The sequence below is a fragment of the Dunckerocampus dactyliophorus genome, chromosome 8, assembly GCF_027744805.1.
Source record: "Dunckerocampus dactyliophorus isolate RoL2022-P2 chromosome 8, RoL_Ddac_1.1, whole genome shotgun sequence".
NCBI classification, from domain to species: Eukaryota; Metazoa; Chordata; class Actinopteri; order Syngnathiformes; family Syngnathidae; genus Dunckerocampus; species Dunckerocampus dactyliophorus.
The window spans coordinates 19674814-19698556 of NC_072826.1; the positions used below are offsets into that span (position 1 = coordinate 19674814).

A 23743-nucleotide genomic window follows, 5' to 3' on the forward strand; every position below is an offset into this window, starting at 1 on the left:
ACCAGCAGTGGTGGTGTTGATTCAGTTTCAACCACATCGCTACAGTCAAGCAACATCCTCTAGCTTAGGGTAGCATTATCACAATACTGGCAGGGAAACAGGAGCTCACAACATTTCACATACATTAAAATACAGTGGAACCTTGGTTAGTGTCATTAATCCATTCCAGAAGGTTTGACTCTAACCGAAACCTAGACTAACCAAATAAATTTTTCCCATAAGAAATAATGTAAATCCAATTCATCTGTTCCAAAAAGCCCAAAATGTTTACACAAAACATTTTTTATAGCTTTATAATTATAGTTTTACATGCATAAAACAACTCAAAATGATTATAAATACATATAAATGAACATATAAGGTTATTTTGACCTTCACGGAAGACATGATTCTTGACCTGACATTTCCCAAAGACACAATATGGCAGTGAGACACCACACGGACATCACCTTCCTGTTTTGCCATGAGTTATTTCTTCAATTCAATAGTGTTACTCACCTCAATAAAGCAAAACGGAGCCAAAGAAAGTTGCAAGTGCCAGCATTTTGATAAAGAACATGAGAAAAACTATTGAATTCAAGAAATAACAAATTACAAAATACAAACGGTGGTGTCCGTGTTGTTCTCGCTGCCACGTCGTGTCTTTGGAAACAGTTACGTCTTCAATCAAAGTAAAAGTAACCTTAAATGTTAATTTATCCCTTTTATTCCTCATTTATATGCGTTTAGATATGCATTGTTTTACGCATGTAAAACTGTAATTGTAAAACTATAAAAACGTGTTCAGTGTTAACATTTTTGAGAGTCAACCACTGATGGCATCATGGACGGGCGACACAGCTGTGTGTTCCTGTTTCCATGTAGTGGCAAGCTAATAGGATGCTAACAACGGCGTTTTGTGATAAAAGTACATTACGAACAGTTGGATTCATGCAGTTTATTAATAACATAAGACACACGGCATATTGTACACTAACTGGAAAATGTACTCAAACCGAGGCAAAATAATGGCGTAAATTTTTTACGTTAACCGGGGGTCCACTGTATATATATTAAAAAAATACCTTATCAATTTATATAGTCATTGAGTAATTGCCTAGTAAATAAGACTGGAAGGTCATTTGACTATTTGGGAAGCATTGTATAAATAAATTGCATCATTATTTTAATTTGTTTTTATTAGTATTATTAAAATTCTTCAGATATTGATTCCACAAATACCTTTAATTCCGGTGCACTACATTTAGAGGAAAACCGAGATTTGTACATATATAAGACGCACATGTCCACGTCATAAAATGGCAAATCACTCTCACAACAAGCCTGTCAACCCATTGGAAACTACAGAAGGTCAGTATATATAACTGTACAACAATCTGACTCATGGTGTCATTTAATGAAGAACACCAAACTAATCACACTGCAACTTACCACTCAAAAGGTGTACCTCGGAAATATACAAACATGTACCAGTGTGAGTTTAAAATGAAAAAAAAAACATTTTCCTATAATGCATTTCGTCTGAGCAAACAGCTGGCTGCAGAATACTGTACGTAGTTATTTGTGTTGTGGAAATGATTTAATTTTGTATGCCTTGAACTTTGTCATGAAAGAATGTTGCAAACTCATTGCACTTAGATGTAGAAATGAGTTGTACGGGCAGTGAAACTGGAGGGTTTGTTAATCTGTTAACTGGAGCAAACAGTACACGAGAGTTGTTACTACAGTTGGTGATGATTTCAAAAAATAACTCTCCATTGTTCTACGCAAGGCTTGGTTGAAAACACGTAGTTTTTCTTTTTAAACCTCATAATGAACCTGGAGCTTTGACCTGCTCCATTTCCGTCCGCCACTCCCTTTTCTGTGCCGTGACAGACTCTTCTTTTCTCAATGGCGCCTTTTGCTTACTTTTAACCATTCTAACCCTGACAGGAGCAATGGTATCCAAAACATTTACAACACTTGTATGTGTATAAGAGTTCAACAGATCATCAACGTTAGAACACGGGGTGTTTTCAAACCTAATAGTTATAATAAGCCGTAGAGTTCAAACTTTAAGAACAAAGTAGCGGCTTACACACCGGAATTTGCGGTATTGCTATTACTAAACACAAAAGGCCTAAAAAAAAAATCAATCAACTTGCTATTATGGATGCAAGGCCTAAAAATATCCAACAAATGAGATTTGGATAAAATCTTTCCTGTATGTAATGTATTGTAATTATTATTATTAAAAATCTTCAACATATCAACTGCCAAGCTGATGCAAACATGAAGCTAAAAAAACATATAAACAAAAAATTGGGATAAATCATCTGAGACAGAGAAAAGTAACCCCCCTGAACAAACTACACATGTGCTTTGATCTAATTGGCATTTGACGCATGAAGGCGCCACTGTAAAACATGTACAACTGCTATTAAAATTCTATAATCCACAAATCAATTGCCTAGCTAATGTGAATGCCAAGGCCACCATTCAAAATACAAAATATTTTAGCAATTAACTGACAAATGATTATGATGAGTATGATGAGGCCGCACGGTGGATGAGTGGTTAGTACACAGTCACACAGGCCACACAATCTGGAGATCGGTAAGATCTGCATTCGAATCTCCGCTGGGCATCTCTGTGTGGAGTTTGCATGTTCTCCCCGTGCGTGTGTGGGTTTTCTCCGGGTACTCCGGTTTCCTCCCACATTCCAAAAACATGCATGTTAGGTTAATTGGAGACTCTAAATTGTTCATAGGTATGAATGTGACTGTGAATGATTGTTTGTCTATATGTGCCCTGCGATTGGCTGGCGACCAGTCCAGGGTGTACCCCACCTCTCGCCCGAAGTCAGAAACTATGACCCTAATTAGGATAAGTGGCATAGAAAATGGATGGATGGATGATTATAATGACTGAAACGATTTAAATGGCTCCCCTATCCTTGACTAATGTATTTTCTTTCTGGCAGATGGAGCTGGCCACGGCCAAGAGTGACATGAACAGACACCTGCATGAGTACATGGAGATGTGCAGCATGAAGAGAGGCCTGGATGTGCAGATGGAGACGTGCCGGCGCATGATTAAAGGAGGCAGGAGTTCGCCGTCGTTCAGCTCGGTGGCCAGCAGCGACTCAGGGAACACCGATGAGATCCAGGACGAGATTTCGGACAAGGACGCAGACGCCGAAGTCCCCGTTAGTTGATGACTGCTTTGCTTGAAAATTATGGTGGTCTTTGCTCACTGGGGCGGGCTCACAAAATTGGTGCTTTTTAGACAGCGTTGGTGGTTGTGATGGGGGTTCATTAAAAAGAAAGGGGTGCTCTTTTCCTCTCGTCTTCCTCGCTGGGTATTCCAAGAGCTACAGTATACGTCACATTTGACGTGAAAACGATGTACTCTACTCGCTGTTCTGTATAAACGGCATGAACAAGAAATGGAGGGCTTGCAAATATTCCTCCTTTATTGAGAAGTGTCGTATCTGAGCTGTAACAGAGGCAGGATTGCCGTGAAGCCAAGTCAGGGGTATGAGGCTTCACACTTCTCCTGCCCCGTTGTGTTGGATAACAACGGCAGCTGGCACTGATGTAATCTCATTATCTGATTGCAGGTGTCGCTGTGTGAAACCACACGGTTAAGGAAATTGCTGGTGGATAAGTCCCGAACCTATTGTTAGGACTTTGACGTGGCCATTTGGCAGGACACTTGTGTAAAATCGGCATCTGTGTAGAGAAGGGGTGTACAAACATTTTCTACAGAGGGCCGCATACTGCAAAATCAAAAGATACAAAAAATATTATATTTTAGTCAAATTGGTTAAAACCAATCAGATAGTCGTTTAAGGAAAAAAAAACAGCCTGACATGCAGGCTGTTTTTGTTATTAGCATCAACATTTCAACATCTTGTATTATGCATCTTGATGCGGACTCTACATCGGTCCGTTGTGGTGAAGAGAGAGCCGAGCCGAAAGGCAAAGCTCTCAATTTACCGGTCGATCTACATTCTTACCCTCATCTATGGTCAGAAGCTTTGGGTAGTGACCGAAAGGACAAGATCGCGGGTACAAGCGGCCGAAATGAGTTTTCTCCGTAGGGTGACTGGGCTCTCCCTTAGAGATAAGGTGAGAAGCACCGTCATCCGGGAGAGACTCGGAGTAGAACCATTAGTCCCCCGCATTGAGAGGAGCCAGATGAGGTGGCTTGGGTGTCTGTTCAGGATGCCTCCGGGACGCCTCCCTGGGGAGGTGTTCAGGGCAAGTCCGACCGGTAGAAGGCCTCGGTGAAGACCCAGGACACGTTGGAGAGACTATGTCTCCCAACTGGCCTGGGAACGCATCGGGATCCACCGGGAGGAGCTTGACAAAGTGGCCGGGGAGAGAGAAGTTTGGGCCTCCCTGCTTAGGCTGCTACCCCTGCAAGCCAATCTCAGATGAGCGGGAGAAGATGGATGGATGGATTATGAATCCTTGCTTTTTTTCCCCCTATTTTTGCTGTTGGTTTGTTTTTTTAGTAATTGTATTTACACAAATGCTTGCACTTTGGACACCCCTGGTCAGAGGGAGCTTTGCATTACCTTTTGGGGAGGATCCAAATATTTCGCTGTTGGGGTCCACTTGCATTGGGGCCAAATGGTGTAGTGACCCACAGAGATATGCAGATATTGGTTGGTGTATACAGTAAAGAGGGGATTTTTGGACGTTGAAGGGTCAAGACAAATGTTGCCAGGTTGGTTTCCAAGGAAACGCTCCATCCATGCTGAAGGAGCAAAGAGGAAAAGAGCAGACAACCGTTTTTTTTTTAATGAGTCAGTGCACTACTGAAGTTCTATGCAAAGTAGCCGGCCTTGTGCATATCGACTAGCTTGTCTTCTTTGTTGTTTTCTCCTTAAACCAATAGTTAGCCTTTTAACCAAAGCAGGTGTTTTTTCTACAGCATGTATAATTAGCTTTTTCCCCCCCATTCTTGAGAATTTGCCTTATTCCAGAAGCAGAAACAGGCTGTGCATCATTTGCCTCGCACGCTTTGTGCAGCACACTGATAAATGAAGAAAACATTATACATTAAACAAATCCAGAATACGATCAAAGCCAAACAAAGAAAAAAAACCAAAGGACATATTTTGAGGTCTTCCATCCAAACTGTCTTTGTGTTATGCAGGCTTTTTTTTAATGCATATCATTCTATTTCCCTGGCTTCATTTGTTCATTTAGGGCTGCAAACATGTGATCGCATACCCCAGAGGCCTTTTTGTTAATAGAGACGTCACTGTTTTGTTTGTCAGTGCTTTCTGTTAAGTAGAATGTTCATTTCAGCATGTTTATATGAGCAAGAAAGCCTTTTTTTTTAAAGTGAAACCAGTGTTGATATTAATCATAGATTTGTTTTGTTTTTTATCTTGCCATGACTAATTACTGTGGGTTATGTCAGACGAGAGTGAATACCGCTCACAGTACCTATACATCATATACATATTGTATATGTCAACGTATGCATGTACAAGTACATGTTATACATTTTATTTTGATGTTAAATTAAAACCAGCCTGCTTGGTACATTTTTTTAAATAAAAATTGTTCATTTTTTTCCACATAAAAGCTGTGCTATTTTAAATATTGAAATGCAGGGATATATACTATATGTACTGACTAAACAGCTTCTGCAACCTCTGTAAGGATGTGTGAATGTTTCTTACTAAAAAACTGTTTTTTATACTAAAATTTTTAAAATGAGTGCAGCAACTGACGATTGTTGCGGTGCAGTGTCGCTGCACACGTTGCTTGTTCTTAAATACCTCTATGATGAGGGGGGTAAAAAAACATTAATGACCTTGTGTGGGCTCAGCTTTGTTCTTTTGGCAAAACAGGTTCCATCCATTTTTTTCATTTTCTGCTTTTATTTTGGCTTATTTGTTTGTCAAATGTGTTGACGTATTCATGCAATGTATTCATGTGGGTCTGGGGCAAAAATAATGAATGTACTCAATGTCAGGGTAACCTGAGATATTAAACAGTGGATTAAAAACATCCCTTCTCTCAATCTTATTGTGTGAATACTGAGAGCGTTAAAAAGGCTGCTACATTTTTTTCCCCTCCCTCAAAGATACATCAATTCCATAATGATGGACTTTTAAAATCATGGACAAAAAAAAGCAGACAACCCCAAGAAGGTACACAGTATTTACAGTGGCTAGGGATTGCTAGGACATGTGATGCATCAACCAGTTTTTTAGTCCTTTTGTCTTTTTATTTGGCATCTCTCAGCATTCACATTGCTCAACAGTTTGAAATTATTAACTAGTTAACGTTAAAACACATTCAGTGATAAAAGCACCTACCTATAAAGGAGCAACAGCGGCTTAAAAAGCACCTACCTACAAAGGAGCAACAACAGCTTAAAAAGCACCTACCTATAAAGGAACAAACGGGCGGCACGTCCACACATTTTCAACGCTCTAACTCGAGAAACACCACCCGTTTGGCCAAGCTGGCCTCGCCGTGCTTTTTCTGCAGCTTCCGACGGGCGGTGGGGTCTGCTGAGAGCAGGAGGCGGTCGTCACAGCGATCCCAAAACGGTCCGGAGACGGATGAGGGGTCCAAAAGCAGACGGGAGGCCGCAGAGAAGTCGCCGCTGGTCTTCAGCAAAGCTTTGGTGACAGACACCAAGTCCTAGGAAGAGGAGGGGAGGTCTTTTCCAGCACATTTACAGGTAGATGAAAATAATAATTTATCTTATACACTACCGTATTATGATACAGACAAACAATATTCAAGAGAAAAATCAATTTTATGTCCAGCACATATGCATGAATAATTCTTCCAGCAAGATGTCATATCTCCTAGTGAGCAGGGCGGCTAGGTACTCAGCTGCAGAGAAAACAAGGCACTGATCATTTGTTCATATTTTATATGATTTAACTATATAATTTTTTTCTACAAACAATAATACTTAGTCAAAAATAATAACCACCATATGTATTATTTATTACAATGGGTCTATTAAAGGGAAGGAGTTTTTTGTTCCAAATCCTAATGAGGAGAAGCGGGATAGAAAATGGATGGATGGATTTTCTGAACTTTTTTTCCCCCCAAACTATCGTGTCAGACTTGCCATAGCTGACTTCATGACTTCATGCAGTGTTAAGGTAATGTAATGTAAGGTAATGCCTCAACGATTTATGCCATAACCCCCGCCTAGCAACCAGAATACTACATATCGCTTGTATTTCAATATGTTTTGACTAGAATAGACCACAGTCTACCATGAAACAGTGATCATTTATTCATTCATTTCTGAAAAACTGCAATATAAAAGACGGAGCAATAATCTAACAGCGATATTGTAATGTCTACGCTGCCATCTACTAGTATGAGATGTTATAATAAAGAATAACAGCCATCGCCTTTATTTAATAGGACACACTTGCCATTTATTTGAGTCTCTATGAATGCGAAAGCTACTCATTTAGAAAATAAAGTTTCAAGCAATTTCAAGCACTTGATTTATAATTCAAGCAGTGTAGGATAAACACACCTGGTTTGTATGCTTCATCAGCTCTCCGATACGCTGCTTGTCCTCCTCTAACTGGGCCTGACTGAAGGACAGCGCCTCTTCCTCGATCAGGTCGTGCTGAGCCTCGTACTCTTCCTGAGACTCATCTTCAAAGTTAAAGGGGTGATCTTTGGCGGCCTCGACTCGGCTCAGCTCCAAAGCAGGCTGGGCTTCTCGAGTGTTCCCCTGAGTGCTGGGTCCTTGCTCAGAAGGATCTGGGTCGGGCTGGGCCGGAAACCCGTCTACAGCTGTGCTCACAGAGCTGACGGTCGGTAAAGAAGAAGTTTCACTGGGCGTGTGGAAAAGCTCCTCATCAGACTGAGAGAAAGAAAGACAATGTGTGATTCTTTTTCCTCAGGGCTGATGAGAGCAGGTCACATTGAAGCACATTACTCCATTTAAATAGTTTTTTTTTTTTTTATTAAACTTCACACATTTACTCAGAATTAATAGGTAAAAGGCCTTAGAAGTCAGTAACTGTACACCGTTTATTTCAAATATATTGTAAACAAAAAGAATGTACAACTTGACTGGAGTGTACTTTCTTCAGGTCATTAAAGTGTCTGTGTACCTCGATGTCACTGGACTCAAACTCCCTTGCCGCCATTGCAAGAGTCCCCAGCGTCTTCACTTTTGTCCTCCCTGGCTCTGATTCACCTGCAAACAGAACAAAGAAATTCAATGGGAGAACTTAAAATCTTTTGGTTTGAATGTTTTTATGGCTTAGTGCGCCCTACACTCATTGGAGACATGTGATGGTCCTGCGGTAGCGAGCCGTTCTTCCTCTTCTTCTTGACTCTCTAGTCCTGCTGATTCTGCTTCTGCACGCTCTCCTTTTGCTCTCTTAGAAGGAGGCTCCTCCACTGTGTCTTTCGTTGGAGTGGATGTGGCAGACCTGATCCTCCGGGGCGTCTGAGGGGAGGATGGCTGTGGCCTGACTGCAGCTGATGATGCTGATGATGCTGATCGGAGCTTTTTGCTGTACGGTTCATCCTCCAGCTCCAACCTTCTGCAACGTGATTTGCGCACAGGCTGGACCACCTGTTCGTCTTCTTCATCTGTGCCTGTCGGATTGGCTGGAAAGCGGGGGTAGCTTTGAGGCTCTAACTGGCCTGGTTCTCTGTCTTCCGGAGCTTTTCCAGTTTGCGGCAGTGCTTGTGGCTGGTCTGTTTCAGGCACAATGATCTCCTCGGTCTGCAAGGTGTCGCCTGTTTTGTGTTCTGCAGTGGCCGCTTCCTTGTTTTGGTCTGCTAGTGGGTTCAAGATCTCCTCTTTCTGGAGAGCTTCTTCGGCATCTTGTGGTCCATTTTCAATGAGTATGTCCTCAATCTGTGGACACGCCAGTCAAGTCACCAAAAAACACTTTCACAAATGAAACCTCGCGGAAGACCTGCTGATGCTATTACCAGTGTTTCGCTTACATTCATTTATTTGTGGCAGCTTTTCCACAAAAAATTAACCGCCACAGATAAACTTGGACCCAACTTAAAAAGATTGGTGTACAATCCCACATCCCCCTCTAAATCCACGCCTGATACACACGTGGACAAAATTGTTGGTAACATTCGTTCAATGAAAGAAAAACTCACAATGGTCACAGAAATAACTTGAATCTGAAAAAAGTAATAATAAATAAAAATTCTATGAAATTTAACCAATGAACGTCAGACATTGCTTTTGAACCATGCTCCAACAGAATTATTGAAAAAAATAAACTCATGAAACAGGCCTGGACTTAATATTTTAACTTAATATTTTGTTGGACAACCTTTTGTACACACTCCTGATCAAAATCTTAAGACCAGTTGAAAAATTGCTAGAATTTCCATTTTGCACATTTGGATCTTAATGAGGTTTTAAGTACAGCTACAATATGCACAAACAAGAAGGGGGAGTGAGACAAAAAACATTTTGAAAAAGTAATTGATTGAAAACAACAATTAAACTGAAATAGGTTGTTTATCAGCTGATCAAAAGTTTAAGACCATCGCTCAAAAAAATAACAAAAAAACTCTCCCAACTAGAAAAAAACATACTCTGTCATGACTAGCTCCACCGTTCTTGTTAATCACTTCAAAAATTGCTTTGGGCATGCTTGATGTGAGTGTTTCCAGGAGGCTAGTGGGAACATTGCTCCAAGTGGTGAAGATGGCTTCACGAAGGGCATCAACTGTCTGGAACTGATGGCCATTTTTATAAACTTCCCTTGCCATCCATCCCCAAATGTTCTCTATGGGATTAAAATGAGGGGAACATGCAGGATGGTCCAAAAGAGTGATGTTATTCTCCCTGAAGAAGACCTTTGTCAAGCGAGCATTGTGAACTGCAGCGTTGTCCTGTTGAAAAACCCAGCTGTTACCACACAGACGAGAGCCCTCAGTCATGAGGGATGCCCGCTGCAACACCTGCACGTAAGCAGCTGCCGTTTGACGACCCTCCATCACCTGAAGCTCCAGTGTTCCACTGAATGAAAAAGCATCCCAGATCATGATGGACCCCTCCCTCCACTGTGCCGGGTAGAAAACATCTCAGGTGGGATCTCCTTGTCATGCCAAGAACGTTGGAAGCCATCTGGACCGTCAAGGTTACATTTTTTCCTCATCAGAAAATAAAACTTTTTTCCACCTTTCAATGTCCCATGTTTGATGCTCCGCAGGAGTGTTTGTGTATATATATATATATATATATACTGTATATGGAAGATATAAGGCCATCAACTGGTCTTAAGATTTAGTTCAGGAGTTTGTACACTAGATCCCCAACTTACGAACATCCGACTTGCGAACATTCGCGGATACAAACACAAGCCGACTGGTCTATATTTTCATGTATTTTGCCCTATAACGCAATATTTATACTGCTACATGCTTGACCATTCGAGGGCACTGTGACACTGCTAATGGGACCAACAGGAGAGAAAGATGAGAAAAGAGGAGAGAGAAAGGCTAAGAGTTGCATGATGCAACCCGGACAGAGCGTGTGATTAAAGTTTATGAAGAGTCAATAGGCCTGCTTAATTCTACACCACCCACAGAACACTACCTCTTTTAGAAGAGTCTAACGACGAAGATGATTTTTACTTTTTTCAATATCTCCTCCTCCTCCACCATTACCACCAACGATGTATGCTCGGCCACTCCTCTTCAAAGGTAAATAACATTTATCATTACGTATTATTATATCATTTTTATTATAATAGTTTTTTTTCATTAATTATCCTTGTTTAATATTACTACTACATCCAAACTCAAATTTACATACATACACATATACTGTCTGTATACACGTACATGTAGTACCTATATCATTGGTAATATTACCTTTTCTCCGACTTAAGAATAAATCATCTTGCGAACGGTCGTCTGGAACCAATTGTGCTCGTTAGTTGGGGACCTACTGTATATATGTCTACTGTATATCTATATATAGACATAGGTATAGACATACAGTATATATATATATAGCTTCACGGCCGAGACTAGAGATTTTGGGCTCCAAAATGTTGGTGACCACTGTTTCAAACCACATATATATATATATATATATATATATATATATATATACACACACACACACACACACACACACACACACACATATATATATACATATATACACATATATATACACATATATATACATATATATATACACACACACACATATATATATACATATACATATACTGTATATATACACATATACACATATATATATATATATATATATATATATATATATATATATATATATATATATATATATATATATATTCCATTATATATACTGTATAATCAATTATACATATTTATTTATTAATTTATTTTGTAGAAAGGTTTTTAAAGTAAATTACAAGGTGATAGATATTTAAAGCTTTGTATTTAAATACAAAGCTTTGTGTTATTATTGGTTGCTTGTGCCTTTTGCTCTATTTTTACAATTTTTTTTAATTTGATTTTTTTTCTGCTGTGATGCAATGGCAATTTAGCCCCGTCCACAAATGGCCCCTGGGCCGCACTTTGGGCACCCCTACTTTTGTGGCTCTTCATCGGGGTCGGGCTTGTGGCTTCAGCTGTAGAGCAAACTACAAATCTATTTGCCTTGATGGCTCATTGTTGTGGGCAAGCAAAGCGATGGTGGTTACGGGGAGAGGGGCTGCGTTACAACTGTCAGCGTTTTTTTGGAGGTGAACATCTGAGTTATATTTGTGCCTTAATGTTGAGCGTGCCTGTTGGTCAGTCTTCGGGAGGGGAGGGCACTGATGTAATAATACATTGTTTTTCTGATATTCTCGTGATCGACCGGCAAAGTGCCAAAGATCGACTAGTACCTCGTGATCGACGGGTTGGTGACCCCTGGTTTAAAAACATGTGGTAATGTCACACAGTTTGTTATGACACCAAACAGCGTACATAAAAATAACAAACCCAAACACCACAGAATGATTGCACTCCAGTGGGAATCACTGATGATTACTTTCCCTTTGATTAACACGTTTGTCTACAAGCCAACTGTGTTCTAAGTCACCTAAAATTTATTTTTATTCAACTGCAGCCAGGATGACAGCTGCTTCTAGGCCAGGTTATCATTGCAAACGGTTAAAATCGTAAATAAATTAACAATTTTCTGAAAATCATCTTTAAACAAGGGAAAGGCTAAAAGGGTTGTGTGGCTCGTTACAGATGATTTTTAATCATTCTATTAATTCTTTTGTTTATTTCTTATTTTGTTATATTTTTATTTTGATAATTTCATCAATATCAAATACTTTACAACTATTAGGTTACTATTATGTTACTATATACAGTATTTTATTTTTTGTTTGTTTCGTTACTCGATTTATTTGATTTCAACACATGATCAACCTGTGTCTGGCAAGTTTTCATTACGGACGACATATATCCATTAAACATTGCTTAAAAAGGTAATCAATCGATTGCATCGATACTAGGAAATAAAGCATTGGATTTAAGCACAGCAGGCTTTATATGGATGTGTGTTTTTAGCACTTTTAAGGATAAAGAGACGTTAAACGCTACAATTAATTCTGCGTCTGCGCCACGCGCCATCAGACAATGAAACGTAGCATGGCGGAGGACAAGCTGGCGAGCGAGAAATAATTAAGCCACAATTGCGGTCCAGTGTGTGGATACACTTAGGCTCTTGTAAAGAAGGAGATGTTCTAAATAAGTCGCTCACTGTTTGTAGGATATGTAAAGGTCAAGTGAAATGCCACGGCAACACGACAAATCTCTCCTAAGGCACCATGGGATTTCACACAACGCTGACCGCCCAGGGACCACCTGAGGTGTTCCCGGCAGCGCAAGGTGACGTCAGCTCTGCAGAACCCTCAGGTCTCGCCAGCATGTTTATAGACTAGGCCAAAACTGTAATTTTGTTTACTTGTTTATATCCATAATGAATTTATGTCTGATTCCCTTACAAAAAACAACAGGAATCTAGGAAACCTCGCCTACACTGTCCAGTAAACAGGTATTTATTTCACAGTCACACTGGTTGAATTTTTGGCTAAAAAGTTACTCAATCGTTTCGGATCGTACCGTTCTAAATGAACCAATATCGTTCTTGAATCATGATACGAATCGAACCGTTACTGAATGAGAATGAAATTAGAGTGAGCTATTTTAAGCATACCTGTGTGAGATCCTCACTTGAGAGAGTCTGCATAAGGTGTTCTGGCTCAGTCTGTGTTTGAGGAAGAGGGGGTTCATCATCTACTTCACAAGGAGGATGTTCAGTCACTTCGGCTTTGTCATCTTCCTTCAACCAGGAAGGTGAGAAACAGTCATACTTTACATCACTACTTGTGTTATCATGTTATACACGCCCTAGTGGTGATACAGAAGAATGACAGTATGTCTCTCCCAGGTGAATCACCTTGGTGTCTTCTCCAGGTGTTTCCACCCCTTCAGTTTCTGATTGCTTCTGAACCAGGTGACTTCGATAATGGGCCTTCATTGACTGCCAAGGGTGACTGGTCACGTGCTCCTTTTCCATCTGCTGCCAAAGGCGGTTCCCTTTAATTTCTGACTTTCGCTGGCTGATGTAGCTCAGAATGGCAGCGTCGTCGTCGGGGGTGTACGCCTGCCTGCCTGACGAGAATAAAACAAAAACCCTCAACTCAAGTACTGCAGTTCCATCAACTAGAAACAATACATCACAGAACAATCACAGCAATGCCATGCAAATATGCCTACTAGGGCACAGCAGGGGGAAGACATCATAGAATAGTGATTGCTCACTTAAAGGCAATGACATGAGATAATTAACACATCATTGCTTGACTTCATTGCCTTTGATCATTGGGGGGATCCATAAATCTGTTAAATGCTATTTTGCTCAATTAAAGCTTTGACTTGAGGTGTATACTAGCTAGTAGGGGTGTTAAGAGACATTCACATCACGAGACGAGATGATACACAAGATTGGCTCCAGGAGAACGACTTGTTTTGTTTTAAGACAAGATGAGACATTATTTTTCTAGAAAAGTACAATGAGAAAATATGATTGGAGAAACAGACTTTTTAATTTAACTGGCTCACAAAACAATACAGGTGCATTTTGAAATGTTTATTGGCCTTCAAATTATTATATAAACAATATTGTCAACATTATTTGAGATCAAATTAACCACTAATATATCATAATAATTGGGCCAGTCACAATAAGAAATTTTGCTGGATTATAATTGTCCTATTATTGCTAATAAACAATATTATTGTCATTATTTTGAGATCATTTTTTCATTAACACAATAATGTATGACATAATAATGTAAGTACACTGTAACAAACATGATAAATTGAATCAAATAAAAAAGAAAACAACAATGACAATATACTCTCAATCTCTTTTAGCAAAAATTACACTTAAATAAAAATCACAATTATAACCAAAAACAATCAAAATAGACCCTGTCTGAACAAATAAATAAATAAACAATAAAAAATAAAAAACACAATTAAAACAAAATGCAGTATGAAATCTCTGTAAACAAAATTGCTTTTCTACGCAATTGAAGACTTTAATGCTTTAATAATCGTTAGTTATTGTCTGAATACTGACAAAAAACAAAGAAATAAGCTGTAATAACCCAAAATACTCTGAGGTTCACATTGTGTGTCAGTGCACACATCAGCATCTACACTTCCTTGATTCACTTGCAACATTATGTGTGGAACACGCTGTTTACATTTAATGACGTGTAACGTTTTGTCAGAGTGTGGTCAAAGTTGAGGTGTTATACTTCGGGAATCATGGCAGCTGAAATTTAAGTTCCACCGTTTTGTATTATTTATTTATGTCTTTGTCAAACCTTTTCATGTCATAAAATGATGATGCACAAACAGGCTGAAAATGACATCGCATCGTGTTTTACACACAACAGGCATGAACAAAGTATTCGATTGCGTAGCAGACAACACACACAGCTTGCGAGTGCACACTCGCCTCTCACCCACTGGGACAAAGAGACTGAATGACTGACATGAGGGTTCACTCACTCCGTTTATTCCGCTATAGAACCACCGCACCAAGGTGTCAAGTGAACCCTCATCCAGCCTGTTTAGTAGAGAGAAAGGAGGAAAACAAACACACGCACACACACAAACACACATATACATATGTATATATACACACCAAAACTCATATCCGATACATTTAGGTTGAATATACTGTAGATATACGATATACAGACCCTTTCCAAAAAATTTGAATGTCATTGAAAAGTTGTTTAATTTCCATAATTCCATTCAAAAAGTTAAACTTCCATAGATTATAGATTCAGGGCCCAAAATTTAAACGATTTCAAGTCTTTATTTGTTTATTTTTACGTAATTTGGGCTTCCAGCTCATAAAACCCACGAAAACAGGAATTCAAAAAATTAGAATACTGTCAAGAAATCACCATTTACTTCTCAGTTTTTGCAGGAAAAAAAAGAAAGAAATTAGGATCACATCAAATCAATCAAAATATGTTACTTTCAAAACGATATGTCAATCTTCAATACTTGGTTGGGAATCCCTTTGCCTTAATCACTGCCTCGATGCGACGTGGCATTGAAGCAATCAGCCTGTGGCATTGCCTGGGAGTTATGGAAGCCCAGATTTCCTTGATGCTTGCTGTCAGCTCTTCTTTGTTGTTGGGTCTGGTCCCCCTCATTTTCCTCTTGAGAATACCCCATAATGGGGTTTAGGTCCGGTGAGTTGGCTGGCCAGTCAAGCACTGTGATGGCATGGGCATCAAACCAGGTTTTGGTGCTTCTGGCGGTATGGGCAGGGGCCAGGTCCTGCTGGAAGATGAAATCTGCATCTCCATACAGATCCTCAGCAGAAGGAATCATGAAGTCCTCTAAAACATTCTGGTAGCCCGTTGCGGTGACCTTGGATTTAAGAAAGCAGAGTTTACCAACACCTGCACCGGACATTGCACCCCAAATCATGACGGACTGTGGATATTTCACACTGGACCTCAGGCAGCTTGGGTTCTGTTCCTCACCCGTCTTCCTCCAAACCCTTGGACCTTGATTCCCAAATGAAAGGCACACTTTACTTTCATCGGAAAAGAGGACCTTGGACCACTGGCCAACAGTCCAGGCCTTCTTCTCCTTGGCCCAGTGGAGACGCTTCCTACGTTGGCTCAGGTTCAGAAGTGGCTTGACCCGAGGAACCCCACAGTTGTAGCCCATCTCCCGGATGCGTCTGAATGTGGTGGTTTTTGAAGCTGTGACTCCCGCCTCATTCCACTCTTTCTGGATCTCTGCCAGATTCTTGAATCTTCCCTGTTTGATAATCCGCTGAAGCCCACGGTCATCTCTTTTGCTGGTGCATCTTCTCCTGCCACATTTTGTCCTTCCTCTAGACTTTCCATTGATGTGCTTGGACACAGCACTCTGTGAACAACCAGCCTCCTTAGCTATGAACTTTTGTGGCTTACCCATCCTATGGAGGGTATCAATGATGGTCTTCTGGCCAGTTGTCATGTCTGCCGTCTTCCCCATATTGAACCAAACTGAGACAGTTGAACCAAAATGAAGCAATTTAATGACACCTGGGAAGGCCTGTGCAGGTGATTTGAGTTTAGTAGATGATTAGTGTGTGACACTCAGTTTAAAACATTCATGCCCTGCAAAATTTGGGCTGATTTCTTCACAGTATTCAAATTTTTTGAATTCCTGTTTTCGTGGGTTTAATGAGCTGGAAGCCCAAATTATGTAAAAATAAACAAATAAATACTTGAAATCGTTTAAATTGTGGGCCCTGAATCTATAATCTATGAAAGTTTAACTTTTTGAATGGAATTATGGAAATTAAACAACTTTTCCATGATATTCTAATTTTTTGGAAAGGGTCTGTGTATCCCGAGATTTTTAAAGCAAAGTGAGTTTAGATAAAATCAAAGCCAAATATGCGTGTCAGGTTGTTTTATTAAAATACTGAACATGAGGATGTTTTTTTTTAATTTTAAAGCTTCATGCAAGATGCACATAAAAAATCTTATCTGAAAATAGCAGCTAAAATAAAGTACTCCATTCTCTTTTTGAAATATCCATCCATCCATCCATTTTCTATGCCGCTTATCCTCATTATGATCGCGGGGGTATGCTGGAGCCTATCCCAGCTGACTGGGGGCAAGAAGCAGGGTACACCCTGGACTGGTCGCCAGCCAATCGCAGGGCACATATAGACAAACAATCATTCACACTCACATTCATACCTATGGACAATTGAGAGTCGCCGATTAACCTAACATGCATGTTTTTGGAATGCAGGAGAAAACCGGAGTACCCGGAGAAAACCCACACACGCACGGGGAGAACATGCAAACTCCACACAGAGATGCCCAATGGAGATTCCGAACCCAGGTCTTGCCGATCTCTTGACTTTGTGGCCAACATGTTAACCACGAGGCCATCTAATTAAAAAAATTTCAGAAAAAGTCAAATAATCTTTTTTATAACAAACCTTTAGCTATGCTCAAATCCTCAGCTAATAACAAAAGAACAAAACATGAAGAAATGCCCGGTTTGAGAGGAAATTTCAAAATGTCAGCAACTCAAAAATACTATAAATTGAACAGTAGTATTCTTTAGGTAAACATTTTTGCAAGACACAAGCATGTCTTATTTTGTGCCAAGAACACGAACCTGTCAACTCCATCAGGCAGAGTAACTGTCTGTCAGTCTTCCTTGTACATTTGTGGTAGAGCTTGTCGTGCTAAATAATTGTGACTGCAAAGCTCGCTGGACATTGCGAGTCCATCGTTTACAGCAGGTTTTTTAAAACAGTTTTTTCCACTTTGGCAACGAGGACCATATCTTAGCAATGTGACAGCACACCTCTTGATAATAGCACACCACCTTGCTTTTCCTTTCATGAGGAACGCAACAGCAGTGCAGTAGACAGCGCTCAGCTTCACACATTCCTCATACTGGAGTTTGTGTCAATGAGCAGACAGGATGCTAATCAGTACGCTATACTTCCTGTGTCAGATTTCCTGGAGCTATTTGACATTTCTAAAAAGAGAATATGGGAACTTGTTGGTGCCAGAGTAAACATATCGATAAGTTTACATTCATTTACACAGACATTTATGTACGTTTATCTTCTATTCTAGCAAGGTCCGGTACTAACAAGACAGCCAATCCAAACCGTGGGAGACTCATACAATTCGCTCTGGATGTGAACACGTCGCTCACCCGTGTAGCTGGTCACAGCTGCTCGTTGCCTCCCGTGTGCATGGTTTGCTTCGCGTTGGCGATGACTTTCGCCAATCGCAGTGGTTTGTCACCTACCGCCCATTATGGGCGCCACACACGGGAGGCGACATCACCTCTACTCCATTCATTTGCAATGGAACCTGTGCAATAGGGCGATTATCGCATGTCACTGTCCAGCCAAGCGAAATGCAAAATTGGTGCATTTGGAAGTTTGTGTACGTGCATGTTCATGCACACGCTGGCTTGCTGTCGCCCAGATGATGACCAATCAGCGGGAGTTTTTATTTATCGACCAATGAGCAGAAAGGATGCTAATCAGTACGCTATCCTAGCTGGTCAAAGACGCTCGTCGCTTCCCGTGTGCATGGTCTGCTACGGACATTAACACAGCGGTAGCTGTCGAACTCCAACAACAAAAAAAACAGTCACACATCGAGTGCAAGTAGGATTGCAAGGATTATAGCGTGTGTACAGCTAATGTGTGCTTCTAATCCTGCCTTCCATATTACATGCATTATCATTCACAGTAGAGTTGCCATAGCTCACAGTCTGCTAAACTTCTGGTTGCCCTCTTCCCGCGAGAAAGCTTTTCTTTAAACGAGAAATATCGTCACATTTTCATCTCTCGAGATCTCGTGACACCCCTACTAGTTAGCATTGGTTTTATTAGGAATTTTGTGTCATACCTACAGTAGTTGCAGGAGACCTCCTGACCTGATTGGATCTTGAAGCAGAGCGTTGCAGGACATTTTCAGGATTTAGTCTGTAGTCCTCGATGTTCAGCTGCTCGGCTTTCTTCACACAATCGTGGATGTACTGGACGGACACGTACCTAATGTGGAAAATATTATCACACCTTAATATCTATGATTACCCTTTGCAAAAAAACAACACACTTGTGTCAATGGCACTTGTTCATCCCTAGTGAGCGTGATTAAAAAGTACAGTATTATGTATTTCTATTTACATTTATATATAATTATATGTATTATGTGGAATTCCACAAGGTTCCATTCCATTCAAGGTTCCTTTCCGTGTTAAAAAAGGCAATTTAAAACAAGAGTTTGAATACGGTTTCATTCTGAAATGCTAAAAAAGTAATGTAATGATTCCATTCTTACACTCACCAGTGAGCCGTATTCTCACTAAAGGTGCCTTTTTCCTCAGAGTCTATCAGCAAAATGCATCCCGGCTTCTGGACATTGCACGTCATTCCTCCCCCAGCTTTGATGAGAGGCTGGAGTTCCCTTTTGACTGGTCCTGGTCGCACATAGAAATTCATGGGTTCACCCTCCACAGTCATGAAGAGAACAGGTGAAATGTTGGACGCCATTCTTCATGAAACGTCACCTGGAAGAGATGTAGTAAGTTGAGTATTGTGTTGTAAAGACATTTAAGCGCCGGGAAAATATATATATTTTTTTTATTTCAACATTTACCAAACTAACAGTCAGTCACATTATATATATCTTTGTTGTGTGGTTGAAAAGCCGCACGGAGTGGGGGAGGAATGATCAGCTCATTCTATCAGTGGCGCAGGACAGTAATAGTAAGCTGCCACTAAAACTGCTCTTCTGTCGGGAGATGATGGTGGTTGACCATGATGGAAAGGAGCCTCCTCGGTGTCCTTTACTCTGCCACAGATGTCAGGCTGTCCAGCTCAGTGCCAATGACAGAGCCTGCCTTCCTCACCAGTTTGTCAAGGCGTGTGTGGTTACTCACATAGCTATTTGTTGTGTTGTTTATACTACAGGTATTCACTTTCAAGCGCTTCGAACTTTGGCGTAAAGCATTTTCAAGGATACTTATCAACTTTACATACCTTCATATCAGCAAATTAGAATAAGCCAGGGGTCACCAACGTGGTGCCCGCGGGCACCAGGTAGCCCCCCACGACCACATGAGGTGCCCGCAAGCCTGCTTTTCATTCAGGTTTTTGGTTAATAATGAAAGAACAGTAGAAAGAAATGCATTCTGAAATACATAAAGTACATACATACATACATACATACATAATGTGAGTTGTGGACACCAGCATTTTGTTAATGTTCTGGTAAAGCAAGCATATTCGCTTTTTTTGGGTTTAAAATAAGCTCTGAAAATAAATGTTACAAAAATGAGTAGCTCTTGGCCATTTTAATTTTGTAAAAGTAGCTCTCACAAGGAAAAACGTTGGTGACCCCTGGCATAAGCTATCTTCATAACTTCAAAAGAGGATGACGTTTTTAACGCTGACTTGACTTTGCAAACATTACCTACATCTCGTTGGTACCTGTACGTTTAAAAGACCGTGTAATAGCAGTGTTATGATATCCACTATCAAAACAGTGATCTTATTTTATGTTAAACACTGCTAAAGTTGGAGTGTTTACCTTTTTTCCCGCTGGAGAGCCAAACCCGTACACACTTCCGGTCTTGCTTCCGGATATGGTTCTTCTTCGTGTATTCTAGTGTAGTATCCAAACGTTGTATAGGTTAAAATATCATTGCTGCCCCCCGTGTTTGTCACGCTGAAATTACACCAATGTGTAATACTAAAACCTGATACTGTAGTGAGAACAGGTATACTGTTTGTCTGTAAATGCCCATTTTTATTTTACATTTTGTTGCATGAATAAAGTCTTTGCGGTTGCAGTCTTTAAAGACCTTGACCATGGCCTTGACCGTGGGAAGGAATAGGGACGGTGTGTTTATTACACCACCTCCTTAACCCTGCCTCCCTCACAAGCCTGACAGCAGCATTATTTCTATTGGCCTCTATTGTCTCTCAAGCAGCTAAAACAACAAGACCACCACCAATGTGCATGTTTATTCATTTGCAGAAAAGGTTGTGTGAAATGAAAAGGACTGAAGTGTTGACTTACAAACAACAGACGTATTCTATCCACATGATGAACATCTGACATGCACTTATTTGCCTCTCTCCATCATCAGAGAGGACCACATTGCAATCAGTGTTTAGTTTGGCTCTGAAGCATCTTCCTGCAGATGGAGACATTACACAGTTTTGTGGAACACCGACTGGAAAAAGTTGCGCAAAGTTGAAAAGTATGAAAAGTTAAATGAATTAATTATACGTTTTTATGTTTTTAATTGGTATTTTAAACATATATTTATTATATCAACGCACAAGAAGTCAAGAGGCTATATTTTGGTGCACAATGCGCATGAATAAATTACCCAATGGCCGCAGAATGCAAATGGTAGAGTCCAGTCTATATCATTCTGACGACTCCATTCACAAATTAGCCTACTAACTATCATGGAAACACAAATAAGGGTACATGGGCATTTTCACATATACTAGACCTTATCTTCTCTTTTAGACATTTCAGTTACAATATTCCCCCCGCCGGAGAATCAAAATTGGTACGGTTCAACTGGTTTCACCTCTGTGAACCAGGAAGTGGTTAAGATAAGGAGGGACCAAATAGCATAATTATTTTTGCTAACGGTTCAACCTTGTATGCCAGCTAGTAGCTATTAGTATTGTTTTAGCTTCCCATTTAACTTTGGTAAAAGTACAGATAGTTAAAGAAATTTAACTTGGCCGTTGAAGTCACATTAGAACTGCAGAACTGTTCTCCTCACTCCAGAATGCCAATGGCACGGTCCTTTCCATACGTTTTCACAATGGACCCGGAAGTAGCCTGCTCTCAACAACTAAACCAAAAAATTAACAAATAAAAATACCAAAAACACCCCCAAAATGTATATCTTTCCCTATCATTTTAAAGATACATGACACAAAGGGGCAGCTTGGTTGAAAGATCAAATCAAGTTTATTTAAAATAAGCATACTTTAATTGCTCAACTTTAGGGTTTCCAAAGTGTGGCCCAGGTGTCATTTGTAGCCTGTGGTGCGTTTTTTATTGGACCGCAGCACATTCTAGAAACAAAATTAACAAAAAGATCAACAAGCCTTAATGTAATGAGAAAAAATGAAATGTTGAGGGGTGTCACAAGACCTGGCAAGGTTAAAACATGACAAGATGTCTTGTTCAGAAAATAAATGTCTTGTGGACACTAGGCCTGGGACAATAATAAATCAATCAAGAAATAAATAAATAAATTTTGCCGGCTTCAATATATTGCCATGTTCATGTTAATTGTAAACAACAGTACACGTAGTGTAACACGCATGAGTTTCGGGACTAAAATTTTACAGTGCACAGTGACTCGCTCATGATACTTCAAATGCATCTACTGCCATCTTGTGGAGTTAATCGATGACATTTTTTTGCTGCATGGCCTGTCATCTTACATCATCACACAATATGCGAACCAGGAAGTGCCCTGCAAGCATAACAACAAAACGCATTTTTGGCGTAAGTCTAGTATCCTAGGTACTGTGAACATTGTCTTAGCAGGATAAAGCCAAGTGCACGCGTCCAGCTTGTGTTTGCTGAATAACCAGTCATTCTGGCTCTTTTGCTGCGACTAAAACAATCTTATCTTGTTCAATCTTTGGCTGCAGGATCACATACATGGCCTTGACCTCTTCCGTGCTCTGATGACGGATCTCGTGGGGGGATTCAGGCCCAGTGCGCCCCTCCCTGAGGATGCACTGGGACATTGGGTGGAATTACAAGAAGGCTTCTGTTTTGGTTTAAAGAGTAACATTGCATGTGATTGCAACATATGTGTGATAGAGTACAACACAGTGGTTCAATAAAATAGCCCAAGAAATTCAGTGAGCGCTCACACATGAAGTTATGTTATGAGCAGAGTCATTCAGCACATTTTACGACTGTTTTCAAAAGTCTAAAATGTTATCTTAAACAACACTAATGAGGCTTGAATGGATTCCTGTGGTTCTCGGTGCAAAAGCCAAATTAAACAGTATGCTCAATGACAGGTGTATTATTGCAGAAAGGTCACACATTCCTTTTTGACACCAAAACAAAAGGCTCTTTAAAAAGAACAACAACAAAAAAGTTTCTTAAGGAACTCAAGGAGGAACAACAAAACTTCCTGGGATAAATCTCACACTCTATCTTTGGAGCAGGAACAACAGGCGATGGATGGTGGAGATGATTTGGCACACATGCCTGCGGGAATCTTGGCAGCCATTTGGTCAGCAGAGACCGGCCGTTAACAAAGTGAGGATATGCTGACTCGGCATGCATTTATAACCAACCACCGCCACCACCGTCATTCTCATCCTCCATCCAAAGAGGACCATCCGGCCCCTGAGCCTGAACCACGCCATCTTCTGCCAATTCTAAAGGGTTATTTTCCTCTCAGCTGCTTTCTCACGTCTACGTTCGCTCCCATGTGACGTCTTTTCGTCTCTTTGCTCTCGCTCCAAAAGACAAAAAAAACATAAAAATCCCCAAAAATGATGTATTGGTAGTACATTATGACACACGTCAACCAACAAGATTTATAACGGGAAGAAGATGGAATGCTTCTGCTTGATTCCCATGCATACACGCATAGGTCACATTAGGCACACAATCAAA

General features: G+C 40.3%; 2 protein-coding genes across 4 annotated transcripts in view; one reads left to right on the top strand and one right to left on the bottom strand.

The window, feature by feature from the left end:
- The window catches only part of iffo2b (intermediate filament family orphan 2b), a 37447-nt gene extending 32004 nt beyond the window's left edge, over positions 1-5443 (top strand). For both annotated transcript variants that reach the window (XM_054783967.1, XM_054783966.1), the window contains exon 8: positions 2963-5443. In XM_054783967.1, the coding sequence (XP_054639942.1) occupies positions 2963-3196 (234 nt within the window). In that variant the 3' untranslated portion in view covers positions 3197-5443. The remainder of the gene's footprint in view (positions 1-2962) is intronic.
- Positions 753-21197, bottom strand: terf2ip (telomeric repeat binding factor 2, interacting protein). Of its 2 annotated transcripts, none has more exons than XM_054783964.1 (9): positions 21143-21197; positions 19406-19628; positions 18965-19110; positions 13438-13652; positions 13195-13320; positions 8277-8868; positions 8111-8196; positions 7522-7857; positions 753-6656 (listed from the first exon to the last, which is right to left on the bottom strand). In XM_054783964.1, the coding sequence occupies exons 2-9, from the start codon at positions 19609-19611 to the stop codon at positions 6435-6437; spliced, it is 1929 nt and encodes a 642-aa protein (XP_054639939.1). In that variant the 5' UTR covers positions 19612-19628; positions 21143-21197; the 3' UTR covers positions 753-6434. The 2 variants fall into 2 exon arrangements, with proteins under 2 accessions (XP_054639939.1, XP_054639940.1); XM_054783965.1 differs by lacking the exon at positions 21143-21197 and adding an exon at positions 20651-20739.
- Positions 21198-23743: the final 2546 nt, after the last annotated feature.

Excerpts from the sequence above, each read along its gene's own strand:
- terf2ip (XM_054783964.1), bottom strand. The coding sequence starts at position 19,611 with ATGGCGTCCAACATTTCACCTGTTCTCTTCATGACTGTGGAGGGTGAA. Across the intron at positions 13,653-18,964 it reads GTCTCCTGCAACTACTGTAG|GCAGGCAGGCGTACACCCCC; the intron begins GTATGACACAAA and ends TATTCTCGTCAG. Across the intron at positions 13,321-13,437 it reads CACCTGGAGAAGACACCAAG|GAAGATGACAAAGCCGAAGT; the intron begins GTGATTCACCTG and ends TCCTGGTTGAAG.